At 28.2% G+C, this 23,404-nt stretch overlaps 2 protein-coding genes and 1 long non-coding RNA gene across 5 annotated transcripts; all 3 read right to left on the bottom strand.

Moving 5' to 3' along the window:
• Positions 1-7,180: 7,180 nt before the first annotated feature.
• On the bottom strand, positions 7,181-7,942 carry LOC133319300 (piggyBac transposable element-derived protein 3-like). Its single transcript, XM_061523256.1, has one exon. It carries the CDS (start codon positions 7,940-7,942, stop codon positions 7,181-7,183), a length of 762 nt encoding a protein of 253 aa, XP_061379240.1.
• A 14-nt stretch (positions 7,943-7,956) lies between these two features.
• Positions 7,957-9,036, bottom strand: LOC116778719 (piggyBac transposable element-derived protein 3-like). The gene has a single exon (XM_032672727.2). It carries the CDS (start codon positions 9,034-9,036, stop codon positions 7,957-7,959), a length of 1,080 nt encoding a protein of 359 aa, XP_032528618.2.
• Positions 9,037-19,199: 10,163 nt separating this feature from the next.
• Positions 19,200-20,682, bottom strand: LOC133319314 (uncharacterized). 3 transcript variants are annotated; one of them, XR_009752975.1, is made up of 3 exons: positions 20,292-20,682; positions 19,905-20,107; positions 19,200-19,447 (listed from the first exon to the last, which is right to left on the bottom strand). It is a non-coding gene; the product is annotated as an uncharacterized LOC133319314 (long non-coding RNA). The 3 variants fall into 3 exon arrangements; XR_009752974.1 differs by lacking the exon at positions 20,292-20,682 and adding an exon at positions 20,175-20,278; XR_009752976.1 differs by lacking the exon at positions 20,292-20,682 and adding an exon at positions 20,175-20,278 and having other exon boundaries at positions 19,200-19,289.
• Positions 20,683-23,404: the final 2,722 nt, after the last annotated feature.

Genomic DNA, 23,404 nt, shown 5'->3' with positions numbered 1-23,404 from the left:
AAAAATGTATATTTAATAGGTCATGTATATAGCATTGAATTCCATACAAACGGGTGCGGTGTCACTATATAGTGAAATTAAATTTTGTTTAATGTTTAACAAGTTCGCAATATAATTATTCCATTGAAATCATTTTAAATAAATACTGCTATAGAACAGCTGTTTTTTAATATCTAATGATGATTTTCTTAGATACTTTGACTTGTAACTTTATAAACATAATTAAAACCTGTCATGTCATTGATTAAACAGATTTATTTCTAAGTCAACTTGTCTGTGAAGTTGAAAGTAATTTTGTTCTATTCATTATATAACAGTATTTTAATTATGAACCCGTTAGAGAAGTTTTCCAATTTCGATGTTCGATAAGATTTATAATGTAAGCAGTTAACGGTTAAAAATATCCGATTAATTTAAAAAAAAATAATGTAAGCAATATATGCTTTGTATTATAATGTGAAAAAATTTTGGGACAACCCTTACACTCAATAAAAATGGTTTAACTTGAAATACTCATTATATGATGTCGTTATAATATTATATATAACTATTCTATAGTATTGTCATGGTGCAAGATATATAAATATACAGTTTTTTTTAACAAAAATGTTACAAAAAATTATAAGGGAAGATTTTAAAATTTGGTATTTACACTATGTTTTTGTACACTTTTATGTTTAATAATAAAACCGACTGAGGTTTATCGCTCTTGTCTCTTGTTTAAATGTCATTTATTTTAAACTAAATACTTTATAAGTAAATTTTTTTTATATGAGATATTTTCTATTTATGTTTAGAATTTTGTTTCATGTACTGTTATTTTATAAATATAATATCAAATTAATTTATAGCCCCAAAATAATTGTTATCAAAGCGAATATAAAAAAAAAAATTAAGGGCATTTTATTTGAATATCTGCGGTAGTAACAGTTAACTCATAAAATTTTACATAAAAAAAATATTTTGGGAACATAATTTTAATTAGGAATATACATTTAAAAAAACATTTTTATACATTCATTTGTTTTTATGAGGCTAGAGTAAACTTTAGCAAATATAGTGCATGTACATTACAGTGTTCACATATTTACTGAACTAGAAAAAGCTTTTAAGGCTGCTTTGCATTGTTACTTTTAAGGCATGTCTTATTCAAACACTTATTATTCATGAATGTGTTAAAATATGTTCCTTAACATAATAATATTTTTGAATTCTGCAAGCCCTTATTGGTGTTACTAGAAAAAAGTATTTTTTTAATTATATTTAGATTTATGAATCAGATTAAAATATAAACAAATAACATTTCTATAAAAAAATATATATATTTCAATACATCGCATATCACTTAACTTATGAAAATCATCAAAATATCGTATTCTAGATATAGAAGTATACGGAAATTTAGGATAAAAATATAACATTTTTACTATATTGACATATGAGATACATGGCGAAGTGTTATATTTCCATATTTCCAGTATTGGAAGAATTTAGTTACAATTATTGATTTCTAAGACTATAATTTTAAACAGGATTAAATATATATATAAATATATATATACATATATATATACATAAATATATATATACATATATATATACATATATATATGCATCGAATACGTAGATCAATCTCTTTTATTTTTTGATAGATTCGTAGTATTTAAAACCTGAATAGAATTTTCTTTGTACTGCGAATGAAAAGATTTACTGGTAGTTTTTATTCGGTGTTCGTTAGTGCTTCTGAACTCTAGTTCATTAAACTGAAGGTTTATTTATCTCGAGTGAAAACTATTTGTATTGTAACAACAAGAATTAACTAGAGTTAACTAGCCGCTCAAGTCTCTTTAAGCACTTTTGTTGTCTAATTTGTAAATACCAGTAACAGTTTTCAATGCGATGATATTTTATAACTTAATTATGAAAACCATCATCAATGAGCGTTGTTGATATTGAAAATTCATACCAATGGCGGTGAACTAACAAAATTGAAAAAGTTATTAAAAATAAAATATAAAAATGAAAAATAATATTCTCTCAACTTTACTCTTAAAAGTAAGAACTGAAATGATTTAGTTATTTTTTTACGAAGGAGCATTGGAAAAGAAGGATATAACATTTCGTTTAACTGAGCCAACATCTATGTGATAATTTAAAAATTTTCCATTGACGCCGTCGAGGGAATATTATAAATCTCTCTTCATCAGCGGGAATTTAAATAAAAATAAGTCTGTTTGTAAAAATTCTGTTTTTACTCCATTATGATCCAACATATTTATTTTGTCTCGTTTATGATATTGTTTTAATATTTCAATCAGGTAGTATGATGATTAACAAATATATCTTTGACCTATAAATTTTATATGGGTCTGTGGTTATTAAAATTGCTAATTACACTATTTGACGGAATATGGCCAACGAACTAAAGTTAAATTAGTGTTCCATTAATAACTGAAATTCATTAAACACTGTCTAAGAAATGCATATATTTCTCAAAAAACCTCATTATATTTAAGGGATCATAAATAAAGATAAATACAGTTTAAAAAAATTGGAATAAAAAAAAAATTCCACATGATGTTTGGAGTAATGGAAGGTTTACTGTCAAATTGTTAACATTGTTTTAGATAAAAACTTACAACATAGTTTTAATTTTATTCTGAGTTCGTGTTCATATGGAAGACGAATAAAGCACAAAGCTGCTGGAAGGAAGCTGGAAAATATTTGCGAATAATAACGTTTTCGATGAAAATATTGTGACAAAATTGACGTTAATAGTTTGAAAAACAAAATAGTATGCTACATCTATTTTAAATAAATAAAATATAAAGATCACTCGTTCTCAAGAATCCAGAAATTCGATATTGAACAATAATATGTAAAATTGCTCGCAATTTTCCCTTTAACCGACATAGTCTTTCTTATTTTATACTAAATTTTAGTGCACCTTTCTATTTGATACATAAAATCACTTTCTTTTATAGAAAGTGGAGAACAAGAATTTAATCCCGTAGTGTATTAAATAAAATTGCACTTCGTAGGTTTAAAAGTTCAAGATTGATTAAAGATACATACAAACATATAAATAACAAATTCACTATAAGGAGCGTTAAGATCGAAAATTGATTCAACACTTTAAAGAGTAATCGCAACTAGAATAGTAGTAATTTGTTGTTTTATTTAAAAGAAAATGGAGTGCTACTTTTATCAAAGTATCTTAAATATTAAGAATTTTTTAAACAGGACTAACAGTAAAAAATCATTATCCATCAATTCTTTAAAATCATCAAGTATCAGACCATTTTATTAATGTTTTTATAATTGTGTAACAAGAAAAGGGTAAAGGATATATTGTAAGGTAGCGTTGATTAAATCTTCCCAAAACCGTAGTCTTAAGAGGGCGGTCGTCTATGAAGACGTTAGAGTTTCAATTTAAAATTAAATTTATAGCACAGATTTTCCTACCTGTGAAGATATTAAGGTAAGAAAGGACGAAGTTATTTCACCCACCAATAAATTATTCGGTAATTATGTCCCAAAGGGCCCGCATCTTTTCAAACAGCTTTTCAAAGAAGTTTAATTAAACACTCAAAAATATTAGCATTTAAGATGGTGAGGATGGTGGTCTGTCTTAAAATATTTTTTTTATAAAAATCACACATAGAGCAAATATCGTAAGTTAAATGTACGAGGAACTCAAATATAACGCATTAAGCTTGGAACGCTCAAAGTAATAACTTGGAGATTTTGTTCCATATTAAATATTAAAAGAACTTTTTACTTCCAAGAAAATTAATTATGAAACTTATGAAAGTACTTTGTGACGTACATTGGCTGGTCATGTGTAAAAAGTTTCGGTACACGGGAAAAATAAACGTGAAAACTTTGACATTATAATGACATGATCAAACGAAGTTTTTTCAGGGTTGAGTAATACAGGAAAATGTTTTCGAATTTATGATATTAATAGAAACAAAAAAGCAAACATTTATATACTTACGATGACTGTTGTTGAAAATACCGGAGGTGGAATATTAAATTCTAAAAATATTTTATTACCTTATTAATAAGATAATAAAATATTTCTTTAAGATTAAAATAAATGTAAATAGATAAATTAATTCTAACATTGTCTGTCACAGAAATTTGAAATATCCTTTTTTATACTCGTCACTCCGGTTCTATTCATGCTCAAAGACGAATAACAGAAAAAAATAAATAAAACACTCAGAGCCCCTCAGAAGTTAGTCGTAGCAAATTTATCGACATTCTGGACGAAATTTCATTTTCGGCAACTTTACGACGTACCTAATACAAATATTACAAACCCTTAGAGTTTTCTGGCGACACTGTTTATTTTTGTGTTTTGTTTGTCGTAACAAATCCCTCGTTTTGTTTGACCTTCAAAGGAAATTGTTTAATATATTGATATTGTTTTGTATATCCTTGACGTGTAGGTATTTAGTTTAAAATTACATATTTTGATTACCAATAATTTATAACTTTACAGACATATGTATTTTTTATTATCTATACCTATGAATTGTTTTATACTTTTATTTCTACTTTTATAACCAGAGTAGTTGTGGTGTTGCCAGCCTTGTTTTCCCAGATAAATCGTTTCACCCTTTTGAAATACCACATGATGTAGCCTTTAGCAAAAACTCTAAGAGGAATAACATTTCATACTCAACTAGTTCATTGCAAACCAAAACTGCAACGCATTAAATTTCCTGCAATTAAAAGTGTTGAAAAGATAAATTGAACTACCGCATTCGAAATTTACTATAAGGAAGTCTTCGTTTCAGACACAAGTTTAATTTTACTCTCTTGGACTTTTTCATGAGATAATTATGCTGGGCCAACTTAGAAAGCATCAACTGCACTCTCAAAACAAATAATGTTGATTTGCAACATTTCTTTGACATGCAGAATCAACAGTGTCAGACAAAGTGTAAGTTTGAAGCTAGTTATCTAACTATAAAATGTCTGGTAATTAACTCTAACTTATCTACTAGATGACCCAGAATCTCCTTAGTGCTTATATGTACCGTTGTCATTGAAAGCAAAGATCTGTATTTTGATAGGTATATTCTGTCACCCTTCTTGGAGATAGCGTAGACATTTTCCAATTCTTGAAGACGGAACTTTAGCAGTGTAATAATAGAACTATATTTAAACTGAATTGTATGTAATAGATATACAAGTTTTCATGATGTTAAAATTATATAATAATAAAGACTTTTGAAATAGTTGAAACTGACTGACACTATATTCTCTAAAAGTATTCTCCCTTAAATTGAAAATCATATTCAAATGGTTTCTTTGATTAGACAGCAATAGCTCTACAGAAGACGAAAACTTGATTAATCGTCAGCAATCACTTCCCATTGAGCGATCTTTCAACTCGTTTTATGTTTTTAATACTATATGACATTAAATATGAATGAATGAATTTATGAAATGAACGTTTTCGTAAAAAATAACATAGACTCTTTTAAAAACACATTAGAGGATTAAGGTCGAAACCCTGAATAAACTTATATTTTCAACAAAGCATTATTTTGATATTTTCATAAAGTATAAAGTATAAAGCAGCAACCAGAAAGCTAACAATGGATTTTTCAAGGGATTCGAACAATGGAATCTGTTTAGTAAAGTTCCCTTATCTGGGAAGAAAAAAATAAAATCTCATAATCTCACTGAAACTGATTTATTACGTTTTATTCTTGCCTCTATACATTTGTTCGATAAAAAGTTATTAAGATATAATTTGAAATTTCGATAAATAAGTTCATCGTTTAATAAACTTAATTACTTTCTTTAATATGTATAAAGTGGTTCATAAATATCAAAATAATTTTATATATTACCTGCTCTTTTAAAACGAATAATTTCTAAAGATTGTATTGTTGTTTTCAATTATTTTGAAAAGCAGAGACTTTCAAATAGTTCAAAAACAGGATTTTTTGAGTTGCGTTTTGTTGTATCAGTTAATTTGGTTTAGTTAGTTAATTATATAAAATTTCATGAAATGTTAGTTACTGTAAAGTTAAAATTTCTCTGATATATAAACAAAATGTCATTCCTCTGATATACAATTCAGAAGTATCATAATGGTTATTTAATTATTTAGTTACGATATAATTTCACATTGCAAATACGCTGTAAATGTAATATATTATTCTCAGTAATTGTTAATAGTTTTACTACTGCTTGGGATATATATAACGTACGAGTAAATGGTACGACGGTTTTCCCAGTTCAGCTATCTAATCCTTAAATGTTCTATATTGATACAAAAAGCGTCATTTTCCTTTTATGGTTGTCTTCTAAATCTCAGAATGCTAAGCCAAGATTTATATTTATTTTAAACCATCCACTAGGTACAGTCAGGAAATTGTTTTGACTTAGCGTTTCATTTACTTTTATTTCTGTTCCTTTTCAGTAACCATCTGAAAATCTAGTTGGAATTTTATTAGTTTTGGCCATTTTCTCTTAACGGAAAACTTTCCTTTGTGGTTTCCTCTCTGCGTTTTCCATTTAATACTAATTTAAATAATTTGAAACAGTTCCATTCCGTTATAATTGTAGACTAATTTTTGCCTTGAAAAAGGAAAATATACAATATTTTGTATGTAAAATTCATAAATGAACATCCTGTTGACAGTTTTGACATTGTGAATTTAAGATAACAACACTTAAAACAAAAAAGGAATAAATAAAATAATAAAAAATAGTGTATCGAGTCTCTTCGAACGGTAGAAGTGAAGCTTCGTAATTGTAAATAATTCTTATCGACTACATTTTAACCCTTTCAGACCTGATTTTTTATTTTTTAGAATTTGTTTGAGCCGATTTTATTTCAGTTAGATATTCGCCTATTGAGCATGGAAAAACAAAAAAAAATTGATTATTAGATTATTTTCCGAGAAAATTGATGTTTTCTTTATGTGATCAAATGTGGACATTCGGCCTAAGTGATTATAATAACTGATGTATGGGTATAATTGAACAAATAACAAATAGCTTGATTTTGGCCATTTTTATTATTACAAAAGTATGAAATTCAAACTAAAAATAATTAAACATCTTCAAAACAAAAATAAATCTTCTTACAAAATAAAACAACATAAAAAATCTTCTAAAAAGACAACAAAATAATAGGAACTTTAGTTACTTAGGTATGAAAACTTAGGAAGCAATTTTTGTCTTTAGTCAGACATAAGTGCACTTTGCACTTTATGCATTTGATGCGGGATTTCCCTTTACACCCCGTTAACTTACAGCGCGTTCCACAACCATCGTCATGAGCTGGAAAGTGACTAATACCATCTCGAGCAATTTCAGTTGACGGACGTACTTCTCCTGGTCTTCTAGGAACAACTACTGGTAAAGGACTGCTCAAACTACTTGGACGACCCCTTTTAGCACCTGATATTTTGTTTCGAAGAACTAAACTTTCAGCTAAGCGTCGACGAAAGTGAAGAAGTGCGAGCCGTTTTGCTTTTGGTATCCCAAGCAAGTCACAATCCATATCATACTCGCGGTAGGCTTGAACAACTGCCAAATCTGATGCGTGGAATATCATACGCAAAGGCCACTTCTTTGACTTTATAAACGTTCTATAATAACTCATAAGTTGATCAAGGAGATCTACCCCTCCCATGGCGTGATTGTACTTTTTTACAATTTCAGGCCTCTCGACTTCTATAAATCTATTCTCTGTTTTGGACCATCTTTTCACCATATCTTTTTCTCCTATACCAACGAAATTGGAAGCTAAGTTGGCTGGTTTGTTATCAAGCCATTTCACCATGGTGACATCTCCATCCGTACTACAAATCTCTTCGGCAAAACCCCTTGGTTTCTTTTTTATATCTTTGTCACTAAGCAACGGTGGCCTTGTAAATCTATTGACACGCGCAGTGCAGGTAGCCATTATGCCTTTGTGTTTCAAATTTGGAGCATGTAATAAGACGAGAAGTAATTATCGCAATATAACTCATGACCTCTACTGTCACCGACTCTTTTCATTAGATGTAATACTACCGCAGCTCCAAAGCCTACTTTCTTTATCAGTGACCTGTCAAATTCTGGAATAGAATTTTGATAAATAATAAAGTCATAGGCACGGCCATTTTTCCCACACAAAAAGAAAAGCTTCATTCCCCATGGACAAGGTTTTCCTTTGATGTACTGCTTAGCAGAATGTTTCCCTGTAAAAGGAACTATTTGTTCATCGACACACAATTCTTTTTCTAGCGGTATTTCTAAGCATCGGCTTCGGATCGCATTATAGATTGGTCTTACTTTATAAAACACGTCAGTGCAATTAGTAGGCTTTTTCATATTATCTACTAAATGGAGATTGTTACGAAGTTCAAAGAACCTATCTCTTGCCATATTGTTAGTGAAAAGTGGAATGCTAATATGATTTTCCCAGTACATTTTCAAAACTGGATAGTTGAAAACTCCCGTTGCCATGTGCAAACCAAATAAAATTTCAATTTCATAGCTGGACGTAGGCTTAAACCTGGTTTTTCCTGACTGTACTGCATATAAGTTTGTCATTTCGGCCATTTGTTCAAAAAGCTCTACAGGAACATATCTATTATAATAACAAATGGGATCTTGCACGATGGGTTCTAAAGCTATTGGTAGCAAGAAATCCGTTGGTATTGTGTTATTTATTTGTCTATGCCTCCACTTTATGTTCGGTTTTGGCGTAAGGTAATCGAAAAGTTCAGCATTCGGCGTAACTTGCTCCTCTTCGCCCTCCACAATATCCGGCTCTCTTGGCGCCTCAGGCTCGGACTCGTAATTGAAAGCTGACCTTTCTTCGTCTTCTTGTTCGTCAGGGGGGTCAAGTGGGGTGTACTCTCTTTGATTCTGAGTTACTACATCGGCTCCCAACCTAACGTGTCTCGCAAATGGGACATTATTATTATTTCCCACATCCTCATCATCCGAAGATAGCTCAAATTCCGACTGGTTATCCTTTTCCAAAGCTCTCAAAGCATCCCTCGAAAACATGATTATAATTTGATCATAAATTTACCTGTAATAAACACAATTTAAGACTTTACCACGCAAATTTTATAATAAATTATAACATTTATTACCAGAAAATAACTTTATTTACTAACAGCAGCAAAGTACCTATTTTGAAAAAAATGTTTAACCAATACCTACTGTCCACGTTTGTGGACATAACGAATATTCGCGATTTATTGTACAAATAACTAAAAATTTTGATGTAAAATACTTTGTTCTTTGCCTATATAGTATAACTTATCCATTTATATTTATTTCAAAACATATCTAGCAGAAAAACTTGAAATTTCAATAAAATAAAAATGACTTACCTACTCAGTTCAAAGTTTCGCTGGTAACTGACCGAAAATGGCTTAGAAGTGCACACACGTATCAATAGATGCCGCTAGTTGTTTCATTTTTAATAATTTAGAATGTTCGCAAGTGATGACAACAGTTTTTATTTACGTAAAATTTAAATTTAGTAGTAAAAAGACTCAAAACTTTTATGTCCTCAATTGTGCACGCGAGGTCTGAAAGGGTTAAAATAAAATACTGTAAGCCGCATAAGAAGTTATACTTCAATAATTACAAAAATTAGGAGTTAAAAATATTTAATACAAATGTAAATTAAAAGTATTTGTGTGTATTATTTATCAGAGAATTATATAGGGTGCCAACCAGAAGTTACATATTATAATAAGAATTACATACTAAAACTCATACCGTACACCTAAGACTAGATGATTGCCCCGATGTTAGGATATATAGCAATACTATTCTATTGCTTGTGTGGTATCAGGAATCTTCTGGTTCACACGGCGCGGTGTTTGATCCGTGGAGTCAGCAACGTCACTCGTAATATGATATTTCATCTATACAACGATGTTCCTCCGGCGATGTTCATTTATATTTTAATATATTGCGCGTATGTAACAAGAGCCAACATTGTTTACTCTTATAATTCTGAAAAGAAATAATTAAATTCAACTAGTTATTCAATATAATTTAAAAATAATATTTTTTCTTTATTCATCCGTGCAAAGACGTGCGCAGTATATTCTGCCAGTGTCGTGTAGAATGGACGATACACGATCCGGAATTGACTTTTGAATGAAATAAAATTTAACAGTCTCGACTGAAGTCACAATTAGGAACTATATATGTTGGTAAAATAATACTTTCCCATTCACAATCCTTTTTTTTTATTATGACCTTCATCCGTACAAAGACATGTAGAGTATATTCTACCAGTGTCGAATATAATTTGATATTATAAGTCCAGGTTTCCTCACGATGTTTTCCTTCGCCGTCTGTCAGTAGTATCTAAATACTCTTAGAAAATACATATGACTCTCAAAAATCACATTGGTACTTGCCAGGTTTCGAACCCGCGCCCTCGTACACGAGAGGCGGGCCTTTAACCTCTAAGCCACCACGACCCTTCCCATTCACAATTAGTTACTGACATAGAAAAACCAAAAGAAATAGATGCAAAATTACATTGTCAGTTAAGCTGTCAAAACAAAGTTTCAATTAAGGGAATAGTTTTTACGAAGTAAATTTCAATAAGAATATGAAGGCTGACAATAACAACCCTGGAATAAAAAGTTCATTGTACTTTCTGACCATTTGAGAAAATCTATTATGTATGGAAAAAGCATAAAAAATTAACGAATCTCTATTCGATACGGATAAAGATGTATGCATTCTTGTTTCTAACAATTGGAACGAAGAGTCCATTAAAAATAGTCTCACAATTGAGACACTTCAAATATTTATATTTTATTGCTATCCAATTTTTAGAAAAGACCTTATTAAAGACTTCCTGTATAATATGATCACAAAATAACATTCTTGAAATTAACATTCAAAATCTATTTTTACCTGATAATAATACGATACATTTACAATAACTGCTTAATTGTATTGTATTGTATTTGTTATAAGACATAACAAATTTTTTAAACTTTTCTAACGACGTAGTCACAGGCAAAGGCTTGTCCTTCATAAACTCATACTATCTTTCTTCATTTCATTGCTTCAATGGAATTATATGTTTAGTTTTATTACACATTACAAGGGAATAACAAATTATGACAAACAAATAATTAGCAAAACGATATTTCATCCAGAGATATATTAAGTTCTTATCAGTTAATGATTTATGAGACCAATAAATGAGATTAGACCGCTTGCCAACATTCTCTCGGTAATATCAATCAATCAAAATGCCATTTGCTTCATGGCGATATGTCTACTTATGACATATTTTTGAGTTATGACATATTTTTGAAATTTGAAATAATTAACATTAATATGAATCATTACAGCCTCTAATACTTTTTATTTATTAATTGTTTTATTTCCTCTTTGTTATTTTTTGTTATTTTCAAATCCATTACTATCACCAACACAACAAATTTTGCTAATTTCTATATAAAGAGAGACACTGATATAAATTCAGTGAACAAGTTACATATTTATAATAGCTAAACTCGATAGTCGATTAGGATAAATATTTCTACAGATGCTTTGGGTCTGATAAAATTGGGCAGGACATTTTATGAATGAAGAAAAGTGATGGCAACAACTTTAGAAATATTAACAGTTTTTCTATAAACACAAATTCACATACATAGGTTATAGACATAAGGCTAGGATGATTTTGATAAAGAAAATCTATTTTTTTATATCAAAGGATACAAAGGAGTAGACACATCTGCAACATAAGGGAGATGTTGTAGAGGCGTTGCCGAGTTTGATTGTCGAAGAGGGAGAGAAAAGGATGGGAAAAATTAAAGGGCAACTAGATCTCTGACTCATCGGACGAAACGCAGCCATTAAAGCCTACTTTACGCCGACCTTTTGTGAGAGCGTGGTATTTCCCCGATCGAGCCAGCCCATGTTCGTGCTGTAGTGTAGCCTATGTTAGAGCTCCTAACCCAAGCCGAAGTTACGAAGTCAAGTCATGTATTCACATATTTATACAAGTCTCAAACATTATAAACAATTAATGGCAATTATGTATTTCCTTAAAAGAAAACACCGTACAGTGTTTAATATAGTACACAATCTTTTACAAATTTTCGATTTTGTATTGATAAAAGGTTATGTGAGTGAAATGTGTCGCATAATATCACATATAAACAAATATACGTCCCTTATTGTATATCAGTAGTATAATATAGAGGTTTTTAATAAAAATATCAGTGACTGTTATTCGTACTTCATAAATATAGTATGATTTATACGAAGCATGCTTTTGAGAGTATTGTAAAGTAAATATGAGCTCTCGTACACAGAATCCAGAACAGTAAATTTTGCTCGACTCTCCAATCAATTGCTGTAAAACAAATATATAGTTACTGTACGTGCTCTACTTAAAATTTCGTAGTACGAAATTTAATTTTATGTTAATATTATGCGACTTAATATCGTACAATAATTTCACCGATGATTAAAATGAAATAAAATTATTCAAAACTATTACAAATGAAAGGAATCGTAAGGATGTTCAACTGATGTAATTTTCATAAATTTGCGGAGTATATATATATATATATATTATGGTTTACATTACAAAAATACATAAAATTCTGACTATAAACTTAATTACTACGTTATAGATCTAGGAATTTAAATGGATTGGAAGCCTATATTTAGCGTAAATTAAGATAGTAAAATCTATACTGCTAGTTATATTGTGGGTTTCGTCTCTATACATTCTAAAGCTTTTAAACAACAACAAACAATAATAAATCTACATTACAATTTCGTTAGAAGCAAACTTAAGTACGAAGCAATTCTTTGGTCTCTATATTCAAACCCCACTGAAGCTATTCAAAACCATTTTCAATGGATATTATGTCAGCGATTTAGTTATTCACTTTTTGAAATAATTATTTTTTAAAGGCATCTTTCTTTAATATAACACCTTTTAATGTAAGACGGAAAATAACTCGTTAATGTCTTCATAAATAATCCAAGACCATTCTATTCATTTCTACACAGATATCTCGGATCCTCTATCGTTCCTATCGTTTTGGCAAGCGACAAATATTACAAAAAAGTGTTAAAAATTTATATATTGAGTTACATTTTGTTTAATTTGCTATATAATTTATAAATAAATTGACAGTCTCTACCTGTCAGATGAAATTTTCTACAATAAACAAAAGATGATCTAACTAAATTTAAATCATAAAGTCGTAATTCATAAGAACCATTTATTTTGTACTTCTCATTTTTACTTATGATAAAACCATGAAAGTATTATTATAAAATGATTTTCAGCTTTTAGGAAAATTTAATGATAAACAAACTGGAAAGAATTATTCAGATGTTTGAAAGTGTTTTTGTTACAATTTGGTGGAAAGTAGACGTTTACAAAATGAGTCCGTTTTTAGCACTTGACGGATATTTTTATTGAGTTAAATTTGATCAAAATATGTGACGACAAAATATGGTATCCCATGGTTATAGCCCTACACTATGAAAACGTTTAATCCATATGGTTTGTTTAGTTTCCATGTTATGTTTAAAGACTAAAAGCTACAGAACTGTAATGTGTATTTGACAGGTAATATTTTAAAGCACTCTCTAATGTAAATTGTAATAAGAGTAAGTATGATTAACTAATGTATATTTCATCAGTATTTTTTTCATTTCTTAATACAATAAAATATTAATTTTCTATTACTTTTCGTTCAATAACAAAGTATAACTTGAAAAAGATACCCATTTGAATAATTATGGCTTCATAAAAATATGTTCATTTTTATGTTTTGATCCGATTTTATTTTTATTCTAATATTATATTAACCTACAAATTATTATCAACCTTAATGCTACGAGAGACGGGCTTTTTCGTTCTATAACAATCAGTATATTCTCACAATCCGTTTTGGCAAGTTGCCGACTGCTTAGCGAACTTTACAAAATTATGCGCTATCATGCTTGCCACATACAGAGTTGTGATGTTATACTTGCCCTCTTAATTACTCTTGTTATTATTGCATATAATAATTTTATTTAATTAAAATTTGTTGCTTCAGTTAAAGTTAACGAAATAAAGATTTTATCATATTGATGTTGGAAAAAATGCACAGCGAAACTACATTAAGAAAGATCTTACAACCACAATTTATTTGGTTTTAAAAATGTATGACAATATTTTATCGTTGAATAGTTTTTCAAATGGAGCTGATATTTTTTTTTATAACTTGATGTTTGCTTTAATTTATAATCATTTTAATTAAACCTTATTATCGATAAATATTAACTTAATCAATAATTATGGTTGTGGTTAGATATGTTTAGGTTATAAAAATTCATAGTAATTAAATTATTAATTAACATCTAGTCAATATAACATGATAAAAACTTGTATTATTCAGTGTTGAAAATACGGATTTTTTCTATTTTATAAACTCACAGTTTATATGTTTCTTTACTAATATATTTGATAAAATATGAATCAATATATTTAACAGAAAAATAAAAGAATGTGCTGTTAAAAAATGGTTTTAATGTTTTGCTGAAATACGACAACATAAATTTTTTATCAAAATATTAATTGGTGCATCGTATTTACTACGCATCTGGATTTTACGATTTTCATTTCATTGATTTATTCGCATATTTAATTTGGACCAATGCTTATTTGTATAAAATAAAGTTAGAGCTTATATTTGACCCATCTACTATACTACCAATTAAATATATGCTACATGCGTTTATGAGTACGAATATTTATATTAAATCGTCAAATTAGGACTAACGAAACTTGGTTCAAAGTAACAATAAAGGTAGAAAGTGTAAAATAAATTTAATTAATAATAAAATAAGACATACGTATATATCATATTCAAGTAAGTACGAGCATAAAAATATCTGGACTAGGAAATTTTACACGTGGCTTTGTGAATTATTTAGGCACTAAGACGAGGTTAAACATCCTCATAGTACTCTATATTTATAGAACATTTTTATGATTCTCTGTAGATATATACAAAAACAATAAACACAAAATAGATCTCTATTCAGCTCTAAGTACAATCGAAGTCATTTATTTTAATGAGATACTCTAAAGAATAATGATAACTAGAAAATTATAAGAATTCAGATAATGTTTTGATCTTGTCCTTGTATTGTTTATGATTTCTTTGAACTATTAGTTCACGATATATGAAATAAGAAGCTTTTAAATTTAAAAGTTATTTTGTTGTAAAATTGTTTATATTGCAGATAACGAACGATAAATTTTAATTTATATAATATTCCATTCAACCTAGTGAGCTGAAAATCATATTTTTTTAAAAATATATATTCTTTAACGTTCATTAATTTAACTTTTTCTTTAATAACTTTGAAAAAAATTGATAATGTATCGATCCTTCATTGAACTGTCGACCAATAATTGATGATATTGCGTTAAATATACAATACAATAAATGACAAATGCAATTTGAAAGCTTACAGATGGTAATCCGACATAACTTTATACACTATAAACCAATCTGTACAAACTCAACTATATGTATATATGTGACCTTTAACATGAAACTAACTAACTTGAAACGAAAGTTGAAACTATTGATTTACTACCTGAAAAAAGACAACAATGTAAAATTTTAGTTTCCTGTCACTTAGTATGGGATACGGTCACTTAGAATTGTTAAACGTGATTTTTTTTTAATTCACGTTTCGTGACCGCGTTTGTTCCACTATTTATTAAAATTGATTTTATTATTAAATAATGTCGAACATGTCGATGTAATAAATTTAAACGAAAACGGTGCAACTGTGTCTTGTATATTCTTGTATATTATGTGAGCCTGTATGGAGGTTCTATTCAAATTAGACTGTGTACATTTATATTGACTTGAAAATTTTCTTATTTATTTCACTTTCGTTCATTCAATTTCATTTATCGTAAACAAAAAGGGATAAAAACATATTTCTTTCCTTCTATTTTTAATACTTTTGTAGAGATTACCAAGTTATATAATACGATAACATGTATCTGAAAAACGATTCTCAACTATAATAAAATACGGAAAACTGTCGTTAGTTGTAGTAAAAGTTTAGGCGTATTTCCCGTGGGTAGGGGCCTATTTATTTGTTTGAACATTTAGCAGCTGTATGATGTAATTGGAATATGTGAAATAAATAAAGTAACGATACTTTTTCATTTTAATTTTAATACATTCTTTATTGTAAAAGTAAGTTATATATATAAAAAAACGAAATATTTTCCTTTAAAAATAGTTTTTTGAGACAAAGATGATTTTATATTGCATATAAAATAATTTGTTATTTCACATTAAGCAAATGTCGTGACGTCTCAATCATTTGTAATAAATCTTATTTATCGTGATTCGATTACGTCAATAAATTCACCGGATTCCAAATGACAAACCTCTATCCTAATTAAGTTTAAAATATAAAATATTATGTTACTCTGAAATATTATGTAAAATAAAGTATCCAACGATAATTTTGTTAAGTGTTATAATTAAAAACAAGACCCCTTTAAAACAAAAATGTCGGTCAAGTGCCGGCCGACCTTGTTCTCTGCTTTTGAACAGTCATAACTTTGACAATAGTGACATTTCTGGCTCATATTTCCAATGGATTTTCTAAAATTTTTCCGAAAATCAATATGACACAATTTACAATACAATTATTTTGTTGAACATGTTAAGGAAATGACTTTGTATTGGATAAATATAAAACCATGACGTAATGGACAACGTTTGTTAATAATTATTAATTATAATTAACGCACGTGGAAACAATAACGTTTCTTAACAATATATCCGTATGTTATAGCATAACGGTATTAAACAACAGATACTACGGACATAGACATGTGATCCACGTTCATAGTTAACGCTGTCTTATTGTGGATGAACAATAGCCTGACCCAGCTGTCTGTATGAATGATAGCTGTACTGCGCAATATATAAGACGAATTGTATGTTTGCGTGAACATTATATTTTTGGTCGACTTCCGAAAAAAAAAGGAGGTCAATTCGTCTGCATTTTCGTATAATTATATTTTTTATGTGTAAATTTCATTTCATTTTGTATCAGAATTTCTGATTTCCGCCAGATTTGTCTTTGATAGAATATCACGCAGTTATAATGTCAAAAATTTTGATAATAACTGAAAATTTTGTTAAAATGAAAACTTACGTTTTTCGGATTTACAACGAGTTTATAATTATTTTTAACAACATACTCCCGACGTTTCGGTTACTTTGCAGCAATAGTGATCACGAAAAATATTAGTTTTATTTCAATGAATACTCGCAAAAATCTTCGATTTCATGAACTTTATTAAATTTATAAAACCTATTTTAGAATAATTACAACACATCAACGTATGTATGATGCCACAGACAGATACATACACATAGTACAGACATTGAAATCAAAATTATAAAACTTATTTTTCGTTAGGAACTAAAAAGGAATATATGTAATTTGCTCCAAAAACTACTTGTCGTACGTTATTTACGTAATTTAATACGTATTTTTTTTAATCTTAACGGATTTCAATATTTCGTTTGGTATTGGATCCTGCTATTTTTTTATTTCTTTAATTAAAAAAAAAATTACATACATATTTTGTAAAACTTGTACCGTACATTTATTGTGTAATATTTTTTTGTACACTATGTAAATTTTTTATTAAATTTTAATTTTTTTACTGAAAATATTTACAACATCAATCACTGAATTCAGTATAAAATAAGTTTCCTTAAATGACCTATATACATTAATATTTACGTTTATTTTATATGCACAGAAAAATAATGATAAAATTATTAGAAAAAACTATGAAAATGCAATATAACTATTTTCGTTTCTATTAATATGTAGGGTATCCTAGAGTTTTTTCCATTCGTTTAATTTTAAGCATTTATTCTTTACTCAAATAAATTTATAAATATATGGGTTCTATACAATTATACAATTCTATACAATTATACAATTTCCTATTCAAGGCCCATTTTCTACGCAACCATTTACATTTCATTGAGATACACGAAGATTGCAAATGATGTGTAATCAAGAATTTATTACAATACTTTCCCTTTTATAACTTCCTTAATAAAAGTAAAAGGGCTGAGTAACTGTACTCCGAGGTAATTCTTTTCCGCGAATGGTAATTCACTTCTTAAATTATGTATGACTTTCCGCTGAATATTTCATTATTTTATCGAATTTATTACTTTCAATATCCAGTTAACTCAGAACAGCTTTTGAGTAATTAGTTTATTTAAATGGTATTTATTATAAAGGACTTAAATGAAATTGCAACTGTTAGGTCATATTTAACTCTTATATATATTTATTTATTTAATTTATGTTTCCCAAAATTGACATTTTACCTATGTCCGTCAATATTGATATGCAAACATTGATTGTGATGGTTTTAAAGAGGACTTATAAATATTTACGATGTTGGATTGTATACATAAATGTATGTTAAAACATAAAATCTATGTTTATATTCAGCTTTTAATAAAATAAATAATAATATTAAGAATAACGTTCTTTCACATTTCTGTTTTTCAAGATGGTATTTGAGCTATTTTAAGAAATTCTATTTTTAAATTTTCACACTTCTTTTTATTTTTATAAGTAGCTTCTTTCTACATATTTCAAAATTACAGCTTTACTAATAAAACGAATCTAACAAAGAATGTCTTATAAATATATTAAATATTTTAAGTTTACATTAAATTCAAGATTATGAAACAGTTAAGCTACTGTAAATCCATATATTTGCTTAATGTTTAAGAAATGAAGTTTCACGCTAGTCTCCTCTGGTATAACTTCCAAACTTCAGTCATTTGTAAATTTGTAAGTGGCGTTTTGGCCATTAAAAGACCGCTGAGGCTTCTTCATTTAGAGACATCTATGTAAAATACTAATATAGAACGGATGAAAAATTGTTTTTTTTATTACTGAATTTTATCTAGAAGATAAAAAAATATTCAAACTTATTTGTAATACATAAACTATAGATGCCGATATTAATCTACAAAATATACGACATTGATAAATTTATAAAGCCAGAGTACTGAACAATATTCATTTTTCAAAAACTCAAACAAGAGGACATTCTTCATTCTTCATTCATTCAAAAATTCAATATATGTAGATTAAACCCATCATATTTGTACTCAGTTTCGACACTCAAATTATTCATTTGTCTTTAAGATGACATTAATAACCTAAAACGTAAAGACATAATTTATCATTTTTAAATAATTAAACTTCAGTCCGCTCGCTGTTCTTCCTTTGAATCACATCAATCGAGACGGTAGCCATTGTTTATTTAATCGAAGGACTCTCGTCTGAAAGCTCACTTCCTTGCTGTATTATTCTAAGACTGTTTCAAACAATATAATTGTGAACATTCGAGATCACTGCCGGTAGAAATAAATTTGTCTGTCGTCGTTTAATAACGTTTCTATGTAAATTTGTATTATATTATACTTAATTCAGGTAAGGTTTTGGATTTCATAATTTAAAACAAATTCACAAAACAAACTCCTATAGATAATAATCTTATACAAAAATCTTTTGTGAGACTTTTTATAATAATACGGAGTAATTTTCAAATTAAAGTTAATCATGCTTTTTTTTTATTCTGATATATGATATGTATGTACGTATGATCTGTGATTTGTGAAAGGGTTGGGCTTATTTTTTTCAAGGTTAAACATGAAATAAAAAAAGTAATAACAATATAGATTTTATAGATATCGGAGGCTGTTAATATTCTTTATTAATTAATTTCAAATTAAGTTTAGAAATATTTTAGGAAATCATTTTTAATTACTTACATTTTATTTGAAATTAATTTGTTCATTTATTTTTATTAACAAAAAGTATTCATTTCAAAATTCGTTAAACTAGAAAAGTTATTTCACGTCTAATTTGTGTCTTCTCCCCGTAGCTGTATGCTTTACAAATATTTGTCGTATACCGCAAATTGAATTGAGTCGAGTCTTCGCTTTACTATAGAACAGAATAAGCCTTGGCTACTCTGTAAAATGTTCACTATTTTAAAATCGTTGGTTGTTATTTCAATAAAACAATAAATATTATTTTACATTTCACCATCTTTATGCTTGTTGAATTTTGTATTGTAACTACCATCTTTTGTTATATGACTCTTCATAAAAAGGTTATTTCATATATTAATAATTTTCTTATAAAATATAACGAACCTATAACAAAATTATGAATCCTCAATCATATATAAAACACTTTTCGAATGGCGTATAAGTAGAGGAGATTGACAATTTATATCTGAGATGGTATGTTCTAGAAGCGATTAAATTGCTCCGGCCGTTCCGTAATATCCGGCAGCGCTCATTTCAGCGATCGTAAGATACAAACACTCCATCCATTAATTCATCTCAGTTAAATCAGATTTACGTCTGAATCTATTAAATTAATGTAAATTTTTATTATTCAAAAGTCTCAATATGAATAAAACATCTTTAAAATAGTTAATATAGTTTTTAAAAAAATTGTGGTACAATCAAAGCTGTTCGCAGTTAAAATAAATTATCTCGTACTGTAACGTAAGGAAATGAACTCCTTGTTTTTTTTACTCTTCATACACATAAAATATTTTCATTTAACCTGTTACGATCATAACAAACTCGAATTTGATTTTAAAACGTTTACGGCCTCATTTTTTACGGTTGGTTGTAAAAATGTAATAAAAGATACAACGTAAAACCACCGGCACATTTCTTCATTGTCACGTATAAAATAAAACGAGAAACACTTCAGTTTGTCTAAACAGGTTTTAAAATTATTAACATATTTCTTGTAGTCACTAAATAGAAAAAAATATTGGTTTTTTTTAGCCCAATACTCGAAATACTATCTGTATTTGCTAGAGTTGACAACACCTTGAAAGGATCGATCAGAAAATCTTTTCCCACGGAAAATAAGATTTAACTTGGAAATACAAAATTCTTTCAAATCCCTTCACTGATTCTAACTTTATTGAAAACGCACAAACAAACAGAGAGACTTCAGTTTATAAAATATTGCCAAATCAGACTACTGATATCGATATCCCTATCCTTTTAGTTTACTTTATTCAATGAACAGAATCATTTAAAGTTTTATTATAAGCAAAATTATATAAAAAAAAAAAACAAATAAAAATTCGTGATTCATTCATTCTTGAGTCGATTATAGTTTGTGTTTTTTATAAAAGCAACACTGAGCTTCTCGGCCATTATTTATCAACGTCGAGAAAAATTGTTGCATAATGCAATCTTGTTAGAATGAAAATATACCTAGTAATTAAAGATTTGAAAACGGATCTTCATACTTTAATTTAAAACATATGGTGATCGTAATAATTTTGTGGAGATATTGTAGACAAAATTAATTATAACCAACTATTACATTTCAAATATAGTAGTTGAGCAGGTCTAAATAAAGTAATCCCGACTTGAATTGGGTTATCTAAATACTTCTATTCAGCGTACTGTAAAATATAAATTTCATAATAATTTCATCCGAAACTCTACCAATGTGATAAGTTGTAACAGCATAAACTTACTATTGTATTAATTGTCAACTTGTCTTGCAATATCTATCATTTAGTACGCTGTCAAAACAAATATCTATATAATCGCACTCACACTCAATTACAACCTCAGTCTATTTGTGCAAATGTAATGCGTAATTGGCTATAAACTAATCGATTGGTTTAATCGTGGAGATAGACGTTAATAATTTTAGTTAAGTGGTTTCAAATAACGAACTTTGACCGCGTTTTGTTTTATTTTCTCTCTATATTTAAAATTTAACTAACGTGACTTCGGGTCATATGGTTTTTACGTTTTGAAGAATGTATGTAATTGCATGTACTATTCTTTTATAATAAGTGAATGTAAATTAAATTACAATTATATTCAATTTTTAAAGGATCGTATCAAAAATCAAACCTAAAGTAAAAATTAGGACACTGCAGTTTCCTAAATAGTTTTAGGTTCAACTACATAATATATCTCAAACCAGTCGACCGTTTCGATATAGTTTTTTTAGGTTCAAAGTCGGTTTCGTTTCGGTGGTTCCTAGATATGTTTGATTAATGTCGACATTTTTGCTTATAGCTTTTTAAAATATAATAGACTTTGTCACTTTCCCTGTTGCTTACTGTAGGAATTTTCATTACTATAATCTGTTTTTTTGGGAAAAAAGGACTGTAGGACTCAGCTGATCATTCATAAGAACTAAACCATAGCGGCGCCTCGTTAGTGAGACGTTTCTCGTATAAACTGAAATTAAAATAACTACCAATTAAATTTGAGATTAATAAATATATTTTTGAAATTAAATTAAATATATTGTTAGAAATAATTATTTATAATAATTTAAAATGTGGTATACTTTATAATTCTAAGCTTAACGTTATATATATTGTGATATTTATTGGGAATTCTTATGATAGTTAACTAGCGCCATCTGTATATTTGTTATAATAGTGTAAATTAATGTTAATAATGTTTCTCTACAGTAATTTGAATGTCCAAATACTTAACAATTGGATTTATAATTTATAATTCGAGCCTTAGCATATTTTACGTAATGTTCAGTGTTTTATTATTTAATGGAAATTCTTATGAGGGAAACTAGCGCCCTCTTTATGATATTGTAACTTACCCTCACCTAAATATGTTACCTTTGAATATTATAAATAGCATGTAAGTGCTAGACTGGGATTCTGTTAAGAGTTGTAGAGCAATAAACATCTAAGTGGAATTTCTGCCTAAATTTATTTCTAACAATAAATATATATTTCTTAATTTAAATATTAACGCCTTATTTATATTACTGATACATTATATAATAATTTTATTATTCGTAGAACTAGACTAAGAATTTTTCGTATTGCCTTTTAAACATATCTCAAATGAGGCTACAAAAGACGGGTTGAATTTGCAACAACAAAACAAATGGGGCGCACTAATGAAGCATAGATCCCTACAAAGAAACTTTTGTACCTTTTATATACTTTCATTTGAGTGAATTTGGATTTTCACAATTTTAATTTGACGCGTATATCTCTGTTGATCGAAAATAAACCGAAATGTGTATTTTGAACTGACGGAACTACGAATTATGATAAGATTTTTATATCAATTTTTCAATCTGAAGAAAAATAAAAAATACAGTTATAGAACTTAATAAAAACAACACGCGTTTTTTTTTATTTGCTCTGAACGTATACATTTTCAAGCGTTATCTAGCTATTATCATACAAAATTTACGTTTACAATTAAGCGTTGTCTGAAACAATCACAAAACC

This window comes from Danaus plexippus, chromosome 17 (genome assembly GCF_018135715.1).
Source record: "Danaus plexippus chromosome 17, MEX_DaPlex, whole genome shotgun sequence".
NCBI lineage: Eukaryota > Metazoa > Arthropoda > Insecta > Lepidoptera > Nymphalidae > Danaus > Danaus plexippus.
Note: the sequence above shows the minus strand (reverse complement) of the source record. Positions and strands in the feature narration are given on the sequence as shown.